Source organism: Sapajus apella, unplaced genomic scaffold (assembly GCF_009761245.1).
Source record: "Sapajus apella isolate SASKATOON/1434 unplaced genomic scaffold, GSC_monkey_1.0 scaffold24, whole genome shotgun sequence".
Taxonomy (NCBI): Eukaryota; Metazoa; Chordata; class Mammalia; order Primates; family Cebidae; genus Sapajus; species Sapajus apella.
Window position 1 is genome coordinate 14,047,525 of NW_022436964.1, and position 16,532 is coordinate 14,064,056.

General features: G+C 39.6%; 1 protein-coding gene across 20 annotated transcripts in view; it reads left to right on the forward strand.

Annotated features, from left to right (window-relative positions):
• TRPM3 (transient receptor potential cation channel subfamily M member 3) overlaps nt 1-16,532 on the forward strand; it is a 921,715-nt gene that overhangs the window by 614,225 nt on the left and 290,958 nt on the right. For all 20 annotated transcript variants that reach the window (XM_032290701.1, XM_032290713.1, XM_032290703.1 and 17 more), the window contains exon 6: nt 11,949-12,120. In XM_032290701.1, coding sequence (XP_032146592.1) covers nt 11,949-12,120 — 172 coding nt within the window. The remainder of the gene's footprint in view (nt 1-11,948; nt 12,121-16,532) is intronic.

The following is a 16,532-nucleotide window of genomic DNA, read 5'->3' on the forward strand; positions in this document are numbered from 1 at the left end:
TTAGGCCTGAAAACATATACTGTCTCAGTTATTGAGGTTGACTCCACCTCCATGGTTTCTCCATATTATTTCTACCATCCCTTTCCTCTATTACTTTCCATAATCCTACACACCATCAAATTGAGCCCAAGGCTTACTTCACCCTTAACGTCATGTCCCTGATTGTAATTCTCCCACAGCTGTATTCTTCCCCAACTCTCTCAGCCCTTTCAGGTTGGTGTAACAAAATGCTACAGGCCAGGGGGCTTATAAACAATAGAAATTTATTTTTCCACAATTCTGGAGCCTGGACAGCACATTCCTGCTGTGTCTTCACCTGTTGGAAGGGAACAGGGATCCCTCTGGAGTCCGTTTTATAAGGCCTTAATTGCATTTATTGGGCTCCGCCCTCGTGACCTGATCACCTCCAAAGTTCCCCTTTCCTAACAGGATCACGTTGAAAGTTTGGATTTTAACATATAAATTTGGGGAAGAAAGGGACATAAACATTCAGTCCATTGCACCAACTAAATTAAAAACTCCCCAAAATGAGGACTGAATTGTTTACTTCTTGTTAACTCTTAATGTCATAGCTTGTATGAACATGACACATTGACATGCCACAAGATTTGGTTTCTGCATCTCTACAAAAATACTTCCTCTGCCTGTCTTCATACAACTTCTATGAGCATAATCACAATAATAGTAATTATAATTTATTGAGCTCTTATTTGACTCTGCTCTGTATTTGCATATATTAGCTTTAGAAGGTATGTCTTCTATCCCTTTTATAGTTGAGTAAACAATGATCAGAACCAAGATCCAACTGTCTCCAATGGCCATTTTCTTTATATATATATATGTATATATATAAAATACGTATATATATTATATATAATATAATATATATATATTTTTTATTGCACTTTAGGTTTTGGGGTACATATGCAGAACATGTAGGATTGTTTCATAGGTACATACATGGCAATGTGGTTTGCTGCCTCCATCCCCCCATCATCTATATCTGGCATTTCTCCCCATGGTATCCCTCCCCAACCTCTCTACCCACTGCTGTCCCTCCCCTATTCCCCTCCAACAGACCCCAGTGTGTGATGCTCCCCTCCCTGTGTCCATGTGTTCTCATTGTTCAACACCCGCCAATGAGTGAGAACACACGGTGTTTTGATTTTCTGTTCTTGTGTCAGTTTGCTGAGAATGATGGTTTCCAGATTCATCAATGTCCCTACAAAGGACACGAACTCATCGTTTTTTATGGCTGCATAGTATTCCATGGTGTATATGTGCCACAGTTTCCTTGTCCAGTCTATCATCGATGGGCATTTGGGTTGGTTCCAGGTTTTTGCTGCTGTTAACAGGGCTGCAATGAACATATGTGTGCATATGTCTTTATAATAGAACGATTTATAATCCTTTGGATATATACCCAGTAATAGGATTTCTGGGTCAAATGGAATTTGTATTGCTAGGTCCTTGAGGAATCGCCACACTGTCTTCCACACTGGTTGAACTAATTTACACTCCCACCAACAGTATAGATGTGCTCCTATTTCTCCACATCCTCTCCAGCATGTGTTGTCTCCAGATTTTTTAGTAATCACCATTTTAACTGGCGTGAGATGGTATCTCAATGTGGTTTTGATTTGTGTTTCTCTAATGACTAGTGATGAGCATTTTTTCATATGTTTGTTGGCCTCATATATGTCATCTTTTGAAAAATGTCTGTTCATGTCCTTTGCCCACTTTTGAATGGGGTTGTTTTGTGTATGTCAAGTAAGATATGAGAAAATATTCAGTGAAAATTTTCAGTTGAACAATGAGAACACATGGACACAGGGAGGGGAGCATCACACACTGGGGTCTGTTGAGGGGGACTAGAGGAGGGACAGCAGGGGGTAGGGAGGTTAGGGAGGAATAACAGAGGGAGAAATGCCAGATATATGTAATGGGGGGATGGAGGCAGCAAACCACATTGCCATGTATGTACCTATGCAACAATCCTGCATGATCTGTACATGTACCCCAGAATCTAAAGTGCAATTATATATATACATATATATGTATATATATACATACACATACATACATATATGTATATATGTAGATAAATATGTACACATATACATATATGTATGTGTATGTATGTATATATACACATATGTGTATATGTATATATGTATATATATAATTGCACTATATATATATACACATATATATATATTCAGTGATAGTCTGTCTTTATTGTTGGTTGAGATATTGACACATATCTTGTGACTGTAAATTGAACTCAAAGATAGACTGGATTCATGACTGGAGCCCCTTTCTTTGTCCCTAGAGAATGTTGACCTGGCTAGTTGATTCTGAAAGTATGACCAGTACAAATTCAAGAAAGAACTTCCAATGAAATATAATTTTCATATGACACACTTTAAATTTAGAGTTCCTACTTTAGAAAACATTCTGACCAGATTTGTGTCAGATAATTGAACAGCTTCTGAAGCCTTGATCATTTGTCTTTTCTGAAATCTAGATTAACAAGACACATACCAATTTAAGATCCCAGACATAATCACAAGACAAAGCACTTTCCATTTTAACTTGAGGATGGAAATTGTGTTTGGGTAGATTTACAACACATCATCTTGTTTGGTTATTAAATTATCTTCACATTCAATGATGTCTTCTATTTTCCCTAAACTATAGATTTATTTCTCCAAGTTTTATAGCCTGTAAGAGTTCTTATATTTAATTGGAAAGTGCTCTTTTGATGCCATCTTTATGTTTCAAGCCAGGAAACAATAAGTTCAATAATACAATTGATTGCTAATTTAATATAGCTACCAAGTCAGTACATTTGTTACTTATTTCTCAGGCAAGCCAAATATGACTTCATATTATAAGCTCAGAAAACTTTACAGGAGTGGCCCTGGTATGGAGTTGATTGGATTTGTACAATTAGGTTAGATAAGATGTATCTGGGGATGTGTAAGGAAAAGGTCAGAGACAAGGACACCTGCCCAAATCCGTTACAATTATACCAGACAGAACCAATGCTTGCTGAACCTGGACCACACTCAGGTTTGGGGCTAACTGCCTTCATCACATGCACTTACACGGAAAATGTGGTTCTAGTGAGAACAGTGATGAGTTTGGATCTGGGCATGTTGATTTTGACATTCCTTTGAGATATCTACCTATATGAAAATATCTGGCAGGCCAGTGAGTATCTGCGATAGAAGTTTAGAAGCAAGATCTGACTACACACTTAGATTTGGAAGATATCTCATACACATGGCAATTAAAGCCATTGTGTTGGATGGGAGAGTGTACAGATGAGGAAAAGGAGGGCTTACTCCTGGACCTCATGGTCTCCAGCTTTTAATGAACAAGCAGAGGGCAAACACCCTGCAAAGGAAACCAAAGAAATATCTGAGGGGTAGAAGCAAAGTCAGAGGGAATTGTGCAAGCCAAGAGTGTGCTTCCAAAGGTGTGTGTGAAGTGCAATGCCAAGCTCTACGAAGAAGCTAAGGAAGGCAGTAACCTGGAAGTGCCCATCCATTTCATCAAGACGGATATCACTGGTATTACTGGTCAAAGCTGTTTCACAGGAATAGTGACAAGGCAGCACTTTTCAGTGGGCTCAGGAGGGAGAAATGGAGATGCAGAGCTGGCAGAGACCTCATAAAGGCTTTGGCTGTGAGGAGGAGAGACCCAGGTAGCCAAAGGGAGCCACAGTGTGAAGGATCTTTTTCTTTAAGATGAGGGAGACTGAAATTTGTTTCTGTGCCGATGGTAGAAAGGGACATAGGGACAGAAAGGTGCTGAGTGATGAGTAACTCCTAGAAGGGCCATGAGGTGGTGGGGCCCAGAGCTAAGGAGGAGAGATACGTGCAGATACACTTGTCACTGAAGGAGAATTGGAGAGGGTATACATGTGGAGGACTGGTGTCAGGATGTTGATGGAGTTTTAGCCTGGAGGTTTATCATTTATCACTGAAGTAATATGATACCCCAACAACAACTATAATAATATTGACAGTTCTGTACAGCTGACTGTTGGCGCCCTTCTAAGTACTTTTACATAGTGAGACTCATTTAATTCTCACAGTGGCATTCAGAAGTCATCATTTTTAGTATTACTATCATCCTCCCACATTCTATTGAGGCTAAAACTAAAAACAACAAGATTAAGTAACTTGTCCAATGTTCTATAACTAGTAAAGGATGTTTCTGGGATTTAAACCTAGGCCACCTAGCTTCCCAGACCATATTCATAGCCATTATCCTTCGCAGTATAGAGACCAGCACTACTTCTCTATATTAATAACAGGTCTTACTTGAGATCATATTTGCATTGTTCTATGAGTTTTCAGTCTCAGTTAATCCTTACAATACTTCAGTGGAGTGATTATTAGTGTTCTCCATGTACCTATGGAGACATTGAGACACAGAGGATAAATAACTTGCTTAAAGTCACCCAACTGGCAAGCATGTAGGAGCAGGAGTCGGGTCATCTGCCACATGGAGAAGGGATGGTATTTGGGTCAGAGGTGTGAGGAGAGTGAGTGGAGGATATTAGTCACGCCGATGAACAGAAACCAGAACTGATTAGAGCCCAGGGAAGGATCATACAGCTAGTGCTCGACTTATGACCACGGTCGGGACAGCGGACCGGTCGTAAGACAATTTGGTCGTAAGTTGAGTAGGCTATATGTACAGTTGAAATGGTGCACGCAGAGATGGTAGTGCTGCCGGAAGCTGTTCTGCACTGTTGTACGCCCAGCTGGACAACGTTTGCACTGCCAGACGCGGAGCAGTCGTGGCTAGCGATTGTGGTTGTAAAACCGAATGGTCATAAGTTGCATAGGTGGTAAGTCGATCAATACCTGTAGTACACTATTATGTTAGTTATCTATTGTCATGTTAAAAAATACCTCAAACATGATAGCTTTGCATTAGCCTATTCTTGCATTGCTATAAAAGGAATACCTGAGACTGGATAGTTTATAAAGAAAAGAGGTTTATTTGGCTCAGGATTCTGCAGGCTATAAGAGAAACATAATGCCTGCATCTGCCCTAGTGAGGGCCTCAGGAAGCTTCCACTCATGGCAGGAGGCAAAGGGGGAGCCGGCACACCACACGGCGAGAGAGGGAACAAGAGAAATGTCAGGCTCTTTTAAATGAAGAACTCTCACACACACTAACAGAGCAAGAACTCCCTAATTACCACGGGGAGGGCACCAAGTCATTCATGAAGGATTTACCCCCATGACCCAAATGCTTCCCACCAACCCTCACCTCCAACATTGGGGATTACATTTCAACCTGAGATTTGGAGGAGACAAGCACTCAAATTATATCAGGCTTAAACAACAAACACTGATTATCTCACAGTTTCTGAGGGTCATGAATGGGCAAGTGGCTTGTCTGAGTGGTTCTGGCCTGAGCTCTCTCTTGAGGTCACAGTCAAGACGGAAGTTGGGGCTGCATCATCTGAGGGTGTGGAGCCAGCTGCAGTATCTTCCTCCAAGATGACTTATTCAGGAGTTCCTTGCCATGTGGACCTCTTTACAGGGCTGCTTTATCGTCTTCACACATGCCACTGGCTTCCCCCAGAATAAGTAACCTGAGAGAGAGCTAAGAGAAACTCTTTTATGACCCAGTTTTGGAAGCCATACACCAGCACTACTGTTTTATTCTATCCCTTAGAAGTGAGTCACTGAATCCAACCTGGACTAAGGAAAGAGTTTCAAAGAATTGCTGGACATATTTTTAATCACCGCACTCCTGCATGGTAATTTCTAAAGGGTGTAACCTCTTTCAGAACTCAAGAGCCTTTCCCGCTGCCAGTAGGTGAATAGTACAGGGTTCCCCTCAGGACTGGGCCAAGGGAGCAAGTCCATTTGTGTGAAAAGCGTGAAATGAGAACTGTGCTGCTCTCTGTGGTGTGCAAGTTAAGGGACACATTTTCAAAGTGCTGCAGAAAGACTTAATTGTTCCACCCATGGATTTTACTGGGAGTCACACTGCTAATGTATCTGGGCACTCTTTGGAAATGAATCCCTGGGTTTGCTGGTCTTTTGTTTGAATTGCTGAGCTGAAAGGTAGCATCTGGGTTTCAATAGGGCCCTGCTCTATACCTGTACTTACAGCCAAGCTGCCTGAATGGGAAATAACCAACCAGTGTCCCTGCTGGCTCAGGCCTTGCTATAATTGTGAGGACATACTGAGCCTTTCTCTTTTTCATTTTACTCTCTCAGTTTCAGTCCCCATGTTCCTTTGTCTCAGACACAGAGTTTCCTTCCCACTTCTCAGCAGTATCCCATCTTCCCTCCCAGAAATGGATGCCTGATCCTAAGAGAATCTCCCCATTCCTTTTGTTTCTCTCTCCAAAGCACAACCCCATTTTGCTGCCTGCTGGTGCCGTTCCTGATCTCTGTAAACATACAGTTCTAGAAGACTCATCTAGAAATAATCTGATGAGCTGTCAGAAGGACTTTCATGCCCAGCTGAGCCACTGGTAAAAATGTCCAGCAGCAAAACCAACCCTAATATTCTCTATAAATGTAAAATCAGACTGGGTCCTCTGGCTTTCCTCTTAAACTCAACATGGGATTTAGAGAAAAGACTGGGATTATGGGGCAAATTTGACCAAGACACCTCACCTCTCTGAGCCCCTATAGTTCCTTCCACCTACAAAGTAAGCTGAAATGGGTTAATTCTTCGGAAATTGTCTATCACTGTGCCTGGCATGCAATAAGTGATCAATAAATGCTAACATTTTTCAGTGTAAATTAAAGTCATGGTGCTATTAGGAAGGAAAGAATGATTGTTTGGGCCACACATCCCCTACCCTGCCGCTTGCCTGGAGCATGTTGGTATACAACTCAATAGGTAATGAGGTTTGGGATTGCAGAGGCCTGTGATTGATGGCACAAAAACCTGATTTAGTCCAATTCAATTCTGTTTGGAAAAGTAGTCCCAGGTCATCACACTGCACTCACATTGTAGAAAGCACCATAAAATGCAAGAGATCACAGGACATGAGAGAGCTACTTTTCTCTCCGGACTCAACACACATTGAAGGTCACTGTTCTGTGTTAACTTGCGAGGAACAAAAGCGCTTTTTAACACAGGCTGTCCAGACTCAATTTTAGAGGTAGGAAACAGAATCAGTCAAATCCTCTACTTTACAGATGAAAAAAACTATTGTCCGAAAAGTTTCTTTCAATGAATCTGTTTTCAACACTTATTGTTAGATATTACCAAGATGCATGATTGTGTATCTCTTCAAGCCAGCAGAATATTTATCACACACTGTATTTCCTCAAGAAATGCTTAATAAGTAAACAAATGAATGAATGAATTCACAGACTTGCCCCATGTTAGAAATTATTAACTGGAAGAACTAGAGCTAGAACACCCATCTCCTGACTTCCTGTTTACTACTTCTGAGTGACACCAGAAACGCATAAAAATAGCTAGAAAAATTCAAGCAGGTTTCTTAGATTAGCTTCTGAATCACAGATTTAAGCCCATGCAGAAAACACAAATGAAGCACTCTGCCACCAGCACATGGATGAAGGCTGTTCCACCGTGTCTCTGAATCAGTCCCTTCCTGGGAATGATGATGTCCCTACTAATGCCTTCTATAAAAGGGCCTTTACCTCCGTTAACCTCTTAAACAGTTCCCTCCACTTCAGAGGGCCTCTTTGTTTGAAAGTCAAAGCATACAGAGGCCTTGGAACCAGAATTTTATCAGTCAGCCAGCATTAAAAGGTGTACAATGGATTAATGAGGCAAGAATTCCCTCATTTACTCTTGAGAGACAAGAAAGAGACCCAAATGTCATTACTTACAGGTATTCTGGCCCATGATGCTCAGAGAGTACTAAGTGCTTAAAATCCATTTCTAAGCAAATTTCTCTTCTAGATATACATATACAAAATTTTTTTGTGGATACATAGTAGGTATATATATTTATGGGGTCCATAAGATGTTTTGATGCAGACAGGCACTGTGAAATTAGCACATCCTAGACAATGGAGTACCCATCCCCTCAGGCATTTATTCTTTGAGTTACAGATAGTCCAATCGCATTCTTTATTTAAAATATATAACTAAGTTATTGTTGACTATAGTCTCCCCATTGTGCTAGCAAATAGTAGATCTTATTCATTCTATTGTTTTTCTACCCATCCTACTACTGTATTTACCAACTATAAAAACTCACCTGATGTGAAGCCCTTTCAGACACCATTCAGCCTTTCTCAATTCAGGTTTCTTCTCTGAACTGCAAAACAGGAAATTGTTTGAGTCCTGTTTGAGAACTGACTGTCCTCTCAGTTCTCCCAAATATAGTACATAACCTGGATCATCCTATGTTCTCAGGAAAGAAAATGATCCATTACACGCAGTGGATGCTGTGGAACAGTAGGACTTAATTTCTCAGGAAAGCCTGGCTGAGAAACATGCTATTGTTTTTCTACCCATCCTACTACTGTATTCCACTATCTGTATTCCTACTACTGTAATCCACTATCCCTACAAATTATAAACACATCAGAATTGTTCACACACGCGTAATTCCAAAAAAAAAAAAGTCCTCTTTTACAGTCTCTTAACAATGAAAATGGCTGCATGACTTCCAAAATTTTTTTCAGAGGAAAAAATTCATTTGTGTTCATGTTATTAAAAGACATTATTTTCTTAATTTGGAAAACCTAATAGGAAGATCAGCAAATCTTCTGTAGATATGTAAATTATGACTCAAACAAAAATAAACTGCTGGTATGTTTGCTATGAAGAATGTTAAATGGATTTTGTAGGCAAGTTAGACCAAATTGTATTCCTTTGAGGTATTTGGGAAGATATTTCTAACTTTTCAGTTAACGAATAATTCCAGACCATCACCCTCTTAGATGCCTAGGAGTACATGGCAAAGAAAAAGCACTTTGCATATTTTGCCAACAGACTGCTGATTTTTTTTTTCTTTACTCACATTGATTTCTGTCTCAGGCAAAACAAAAGTCACTGATTTGTCTCATATCATTTCATTTTGTTCACTCGTTTACAGTTGGAAAATCAGCTTATAGTTGGTAAAATAAAGCAGAGCAGAGAAGGAATTAACATTTATAGAATGCCTGCTATGAGCTTGGCGTAGTGCCAGGTACTCTGCACATATAATCTCGACTAATCCCCAAGAGGTAAGTGGTTTTATCATTTCCCTTTTACAGATTAAAAAAGTGATAATCAGATTCACACAGTCATTAGCAAAACAGAGATTCAAACAAATTTCCACAATTCATATATTCAAAATGATCCCAGAATTCAGCACATCTTTCTCCAGTGATGACTGAAAACTAAATTAGCAAATTTTACTTATTTTTCAGTTTTTATCCCTTATTATTCAGCAGACAAACTCTCTGCCAAAATATGACCACACTTGACTTGCTTTCACATAAGATCAAAAGAAATGGGGATCGGTGAGATAAAAAAATTTAAATTCATGAGTGAAACTATAAATTTGACCCTTTTGCCATGACCATTTCAGATGTGCAGTATTGCCAAAGAGCCGCTGAGCTATGTTTCACAAGAAAAGAAGGTCAAAAGTCAGAAAACGGGAGCACCTATGTCCTTAGAATACAGATACTGTGTATAGAACATAGTTAAATTATTTAATTTTCTTCTTTTATTCTTAGATTGTGGGAAATACATCAGCTTGGCTGAGAATTCTTTTTATTCCTTTATTCATTTGAAAATTTCACTTTCACTGATAGTACTTAAATAGGTTCATAGGAATTAAAAAACATAGGCTTATGTCTCAGCCAGCACAAACGTCTGGCGTTCACTATTATACACAGTTTAACCTCTAGAAAACCCACCGTCCCTGCCTCTCACAGGCTGCTTGCATCTTACCCCTTCTTCTCAAGGAGTCTTGTGGGACTGCTGTTAGAAAAGAGATAACTGTAACTAAAGCTTTTTCTTTTGTCTACAAGCACAATGCAGAGGCACTTTAAGAACAGGAGAGTCTTTCTGCTGAGCCTCTTTCAATAAAGCATTAATATTTATTACTTTGTACTCTGCTGTAGAATGAATGTTTTATGATCAATGACAAGTAGCAACATAATGGGAATTTTAACCACAAGCAACCTACTCTTCCAGTAATAAGGAGCTCAGGATGGGTTAGCAAACCACTGTCTCTGTGTTTGGGGGGACTCTTACACAATCAGCTAAACAAAGGAGTAATTGATTGCTGCTCATGCAACGACTAGATACAGTAATCAAAAAGTTATAGACTTCTTTTATCAGTAAGAGCCAGCTAAAATGAAGCTGTGAATTAACCTTATATTAATGCTGCATTAACAAATGCTACATTAATGCTACATTGACAGATTAACATTATATTAATACTACATTAAATTAATGCTACATCAAAAAAATTTATATATTAATAGGACTGAAGGCTTTTTCAGAAGCTCAGAATTATATACATGTTTTACATTTGAATTAGATCAATTCTCAAACAATTCAGAAAAGAAAAGCTTTTTGAACAAAAGCATATTTGTCTCAAGTTTCCCTATTCATTCATTCACTATTTATTGAGTACATTTTATTTGCCAGGCACATAGAAATGTGAGATTTTGAATCAGTATCAAGGTCTAAAAAAATGACTTACATGAGTTCTTCACTATTGAAGACTGCCCTTATAAATCATTTTGTAATTCCTTTAACAAACTACTCAATCTTACTACAGCTTTTTATAGTGAGTTATTACATACTGAAAAAGAACAGGAGCATCTCGACCCTATAATTAATGTACACACTGCATAAAGGCACAAAAATAAAAATTCAGTCATACTTCTGTCCTGTCAATTTTTATGATTCAGTACAGTGTTAGCTGTACTGAGACCATGTAACAATTACCCTGTTGAATATTCTCTTTCTATAGTCCTGAGTGAAGTTCTTACCTAAATATTTTAGGAGTAGATTCCCAACCCATCATCTTACATTTCCATTGAGTCTAATCAGTGTGGGAAAGGACAGTAAGCATAGATTTTGGATTCAGGCTGACCTGGGTATGAATTCTGATTGTGTGTATGGTAGACTCTCAAAAAACTTACTTTACCTCTCCATTTCTTGGTTTCTTCACCCGCAAAATGAACACAACAGCATCTACTTTGCAGAATCGTTGCAAGGAATGTAGATAATGTATATAAAGCAACTAGCTCACAATAGGTATTGCTGTTCTTTTTATACAAAAAAATCAGAAAGACCGCACTGAAATGGCTCTATTTTAAGTAGTGTAATTCACCATGAAATTAAAATAACAACAAAAAATGTAGAATGAGGCAGAGTTGAACATTTGGGGCCTGATTCATATCTGTCTCATGACAATTATTTTATAGTCAAGATTTCCATCTAAATAAGTTATCTAGTATGAACAATGTTGATTTTAATTAACAGACTTTCAAATTACTGAATGGGACTGACAGAAAAGATCACATTTCTCCTACTTCCCTGCGACCATCTCCAGAATTATAATTGTTCCATTGTGCCTGTTAAAGTATGGACATGACAGAGAAAGAAAAAAAAAATAATAACTAGATTTAAAAATTATTTTGGGATCATTAGCAAGTACAAGATTGATTTCAAAATGAAACAATCATTGGCTTGCCAGTTTTTTTAGTACAATGAGTACCACTTCTATTTTCTGCATGATTTCGGTAACTAAATAAATACTCTTTTAAGCACAGTCTTGCTTTCAGTAAAACTTTTGCCATAAATCTTGCCTCTACCCAAAGCAATACTAAGAAGATGTAGACTATACTTTCACTGTACCACAGAACTGATGTTTTTTCTTTCTCTCTTTCCTCTGTCTAATTCTCCTTTTCGTATCTTGTGGGTTTTTTTTTGTCTGACTTCTGCCTCTTCCATTGAATACCCTGCAGGTTGTCCGGCCATACCAGACCATGTCCAATCCCATGAGCAAGCTCACTGTTCTCAACAGCATGCATTCCCACTTCATTCTGGCTGACAATGGGACCACTGGGAAATATGGAGCAGAGGTGAAACTTCGGAGACAACTGGAAAAGCATATTTCACTCCAGAAGATAAACACAAGTAAGTAGCAGTTGTTCCCACTGGCATGCCTCGTAGGAAGTATGCTAAAAGTGAGTAACTTTAAGTACACCATGCAGCAGTGTAATAAAAACTGGAGCAAGTTTTAAACACAAACCATTATTTCTGCTGGGCCAGAGAGTAGAATGAGAGGAAGCCATCCAGAGAAGAACAATTAGAGGCCTAAAAAGTAATTACACAATTAGTGACTCCAGCTTATGTATCATGTGTGAAAAATTCAACTCCATCTGGAGCACGTAAATGCAGATAAGCTCTCTCTTCAAACTTTTTCTTCATCATCTGCATGGTACTGTAAGGAGAAAAGGCACCCTAGAGAAAATGTTTCTGTTTATTAAGCTTTTTTGGTGGCTAAACAGAAAAGCAGAAGAATCAGATTTTGATCTTAGCACCAATCTGGCTGTGCAAAGGCATTTCAAAGAAATTGAACATTCACTCTCTAAGCTAAATTACATGAAATTTTAATTGTCTCAATTTTAACTATGTATTCATTGCCTCTATATACATATGGATTTAGATATAGATAGATGTATATGTGAACCACACAGTACATAGTTACACTAGTATTATCTCTTAAGTACATAAGTATCTTTATTTGATGAATGTATTGGGTAGACAATTCTGAAAGGTATCATTATCAAAACAGTCATGATCCCCAGATCACTAAGTGGCTTGCATTTAAATGTGATTTAGGTATGAAAACAATCTACTTCCCCACCTCACAAAATAAAATTCAATTTTTTTTTTTATAAAGTAACAGATGAGGCTGCATAGCAAGCTCAAACTTTGTGGTAATTACATGTCCCATCTGGGAAGCTATGAAATTTTAAAAGTCCAAAGCCTACAATTCCAAAGAACAAAAGATTCCCTTTGGCTAGATGAGTTTTCAGAGGTTCTGTGTACTGTTATTCAACTTGTCCAAATCACTTTTCTCTTCTCTAGAGTTCTCTGCACCTGCCCCAAATGGGTCTTCATTACCATAGCCACCTTCCTCCAAAAACTGGGTGTTCGACCTATCAGACCACAGCTTCTCTTTCCTACACTCTCTTTTCTTGTTCAACCTTTTAGGAATTGCTACTGTTTTAGCAGTCATGTTTCGTGGTTTCATATTTTTCACATGGAAATCTGGAATAATAAATTTTGGCCTAGGTCTGAAATAAAAATTATTTTAGGAAATTTCATTCCCCAACTATCTTTGGAAAGAAGAAACGCTGGTATTATCCCAAAGTGAACATCTTCTGTAAACAAAAAGTAGAGAAGACTAGAAAATATACAGAGATCAGCAGAGATCAAATGTAACAAAGCACTGTGATCAATAGGTGGTAGGTTTTGCTGTAAATACTAAAACTGAGTTCCGTTACAGTACTTGATAGAATGGGCAAATGTTATATAATCAGTGTTATCCATTTAGGGTTTTATAAGCTACAGGATAACTTTTTTTACACCATCAGGTTAAGAATGAGAGCTTAAATAGGAATGAGCTGGAAGCTGAAGAGAATGAGAGCAAGGAATAAATTCAGTGTCAAGTTCAGTACTCGGTAATGAGACAAAATTGGTCCAGACAGGCAAAGCATGTCATTGTGGCAGGCCCTGGTGGCGGCTGGACTGGTTAGCCAGTAGTGTTGGGGAGCAGACCTAGGTATATATTTGTGTAAGTTATGCACCCAGCAAAGAGAATGGAAGCTGGAGTTCAAACCCAGCCAGAGCCTCGGTTTTAGTCAAGCCTTGTGCCTTCCAGAATGCCTAGAGGAAAGGGGTGCCTTTTTCTAATTGTCCATTCCCACAGAGAGCACCCTTTTGCAATGTACATGCCTGGAGAAGCGCCTTTCTTCAGAAGTGGCAGAACTGCTGCATATATGGATGGCACCGCAGAGGAGCCCCAAGGAGGCTCATGGACAGTGGTCTGGCCTCCCTGAGGAGCAGAGGTCAGCAGCACAGAGCTGAAGGGCAGGTCATGGCAGATGGTCAGCATGTCAGGAATGCTGGAGGAGTTACCACCAGACACTAGTCCTTGGGTAGATCATCAGGGACACATCACATTCCATTTATGGAAATATCAGACCTTTGCTAGACTGTCAAGGCAGGTAGTGGCACATGGGCACATTGACAAGCAGGAACCCATCAGGAGTCTAGAGTACAAAGGAGGGGAGAGGCACAGATCCAGGTACCACAGGACTTACATATGAGACTGTGTTTGTGGCTTCATAGAGGCCCACAGCCTCCTCTTCCAGTGAATATGTTAATACTTAAATGGTAAGAGGAGAGTTGTAGAAGCCCAAGAGAAATCCTGAAGTCATAGAAAGTGAAAAGGCCTAAGGTAAGGAATTTGTGCATGAGCTTAGCGAATGTCAAGAGTTAGCTCCTATAGCAATCTACCCCTGAACTTAATAATGGTTGGGTGACCAACTTGTCCCAGTTTGCCTGGGACTTTGTTAGGTTTAGCAGTGAAAGTCTCAAATCCCAGGGTCCCCTCAGTCTAGGCAAACTGAGATAATGGATTGCCCTAAAAGTGAGTGACTCCTAAGTCACTAGGTCAACTTCCCTCATTACTGTACTCAGCCCCCAAAGTGGGGCAGAGAGGCAAGCTCCTTAAAGGGTAGGGAGTGACCCAGGCTCTTTGAAGTAGATAAAGCAAGACCTTTGAGGTCTTCATTCAGTTAGCAACAAAAAAAATGCTCACTGAGAACACAAAGGCCTCCAGAACAGCACTGACAAACACACAAAGACAGGCAAAAAGTGGACCTAGTCTTAACATGAAAAACGGCAGAAGAATACAAGCCCTTAATGCAATCCTCAGTCAGCAATTTGGAACAGCAAATCTACTTTCTAACCTGGACACTTTGTGGTTCTTATTTTTAAAAATGAAACTTTATGGCTGGGCGCAGTGCCTCACGCCTGTAATCCCAGCACTTTGGGAGGCCGAGGTGGGTGGATCACGAGGTCAGTAGTTGGAAACCGCCTGACCAACATGGTAAAACCCTGTCTCTACTAAAAATACAAAAATAAGCTGGGCGTGGTGGTGTGCACCTGTAAACCCAGATACTTGGGAAGCTGAGGCAGAAGAATTGTGTGAACTGGGGAGGCAGAGTTTGCAGTGAGCCGAGATCATGCCATTGCACTCCAGCCTGGCGACAGGCCTAGACTCCGTCTTAAAATAAAATTTTATTCAAAAGTTTATCCTAAAACTTCCATTTACTTTTTCATTTCCTGCTTCAGAAGTTTAGGAAATCTAAAATACAAATGTGGAACTCAATTTCCTGAAAAGGAACCACTATGCCACAATAACAGTGTCTACCACCCCTAGCACGCAGGATGGCCCCTGGAGGTCTAACCCCCCCTGAGCATTTTACTCACTAAACTGCCATACCTCCTCATCACTTAGGGGTGACTTGCATACTGTAGTATCCTATCAACAAGCCTGTTTTCTTACATAAATTGTAGAATCTTCTGAAGAATATTTCCCCTAAGCATTAAGTGAATCCTGTTCCGAAGACTCATAAACGCTTTTTCCTCAGCATGACAATGATCACTGATAACATATTCCAGGCTCCAGTGTTTGACCTTTTTCTCCCCACTCTGACTTCCATTGTCTGTCTTTCCCCATGCACTGCTATGGCCAATGGTCAGGACTGAAGCATCATCATTGGTTATTTATAAAAGAGAAGCCTTTCGGACACGAGCAGTTACCGGCCTCACAATGCTCTTCCATCTGCAATTTTTTAAACTTCAAATTTAATATGCAAGGAGCAATTTCAATCATTTTTTTAGTAAATAAATACTTACTGAATTCCTACTAAGTACCAGTCATGGTTAAGGTCTAGAAAAGCAGCAATGAACAATTCATTGAGCTTATGTCAAGGGGGCAACCAGAGTAATAAGTAAGAAAGCAACCAACTGTGTGGTGTCTGATAGTTTTTAAAAAGTACTTGCGAGAAAATTAAAGCAGAGTAAGGCATATATCTGTGCACCTGTGTGCATGCACATGTGTGCATCATGTGTATCGGGAAGATAGTTTCTATTAGGTGATCAGGAATGGCCTCTATGAGGGGATATCATTTATGCAACAACCTGAATGAAGTGAGCAGCCAGTGTGAAAGAGTATTCTGTGGAGACTGAAAGCAGAAACTAAGCCACCAGGTGTTCAGTGAGGAGCAGGGAAAGCCTGGTAAAGAGTTGGAGCTTATTCTAACCAAGATTGGATCTGGGACATTACAGGATCTCCCTTATGATTTAAAACAGCCCTCTGCTATTGCGTGTAAAGATTAGACTGAGATAGAGAGCAAGATTAAAAACAAGGAAATGCCTTCGGGGGCTGTTGCAATAATGCAGGTGAGACATAACTGGTTTGAATAAGGATGGCAGCAGTGGAGCTCATAGAAAATGGTAGGATTGTGTGT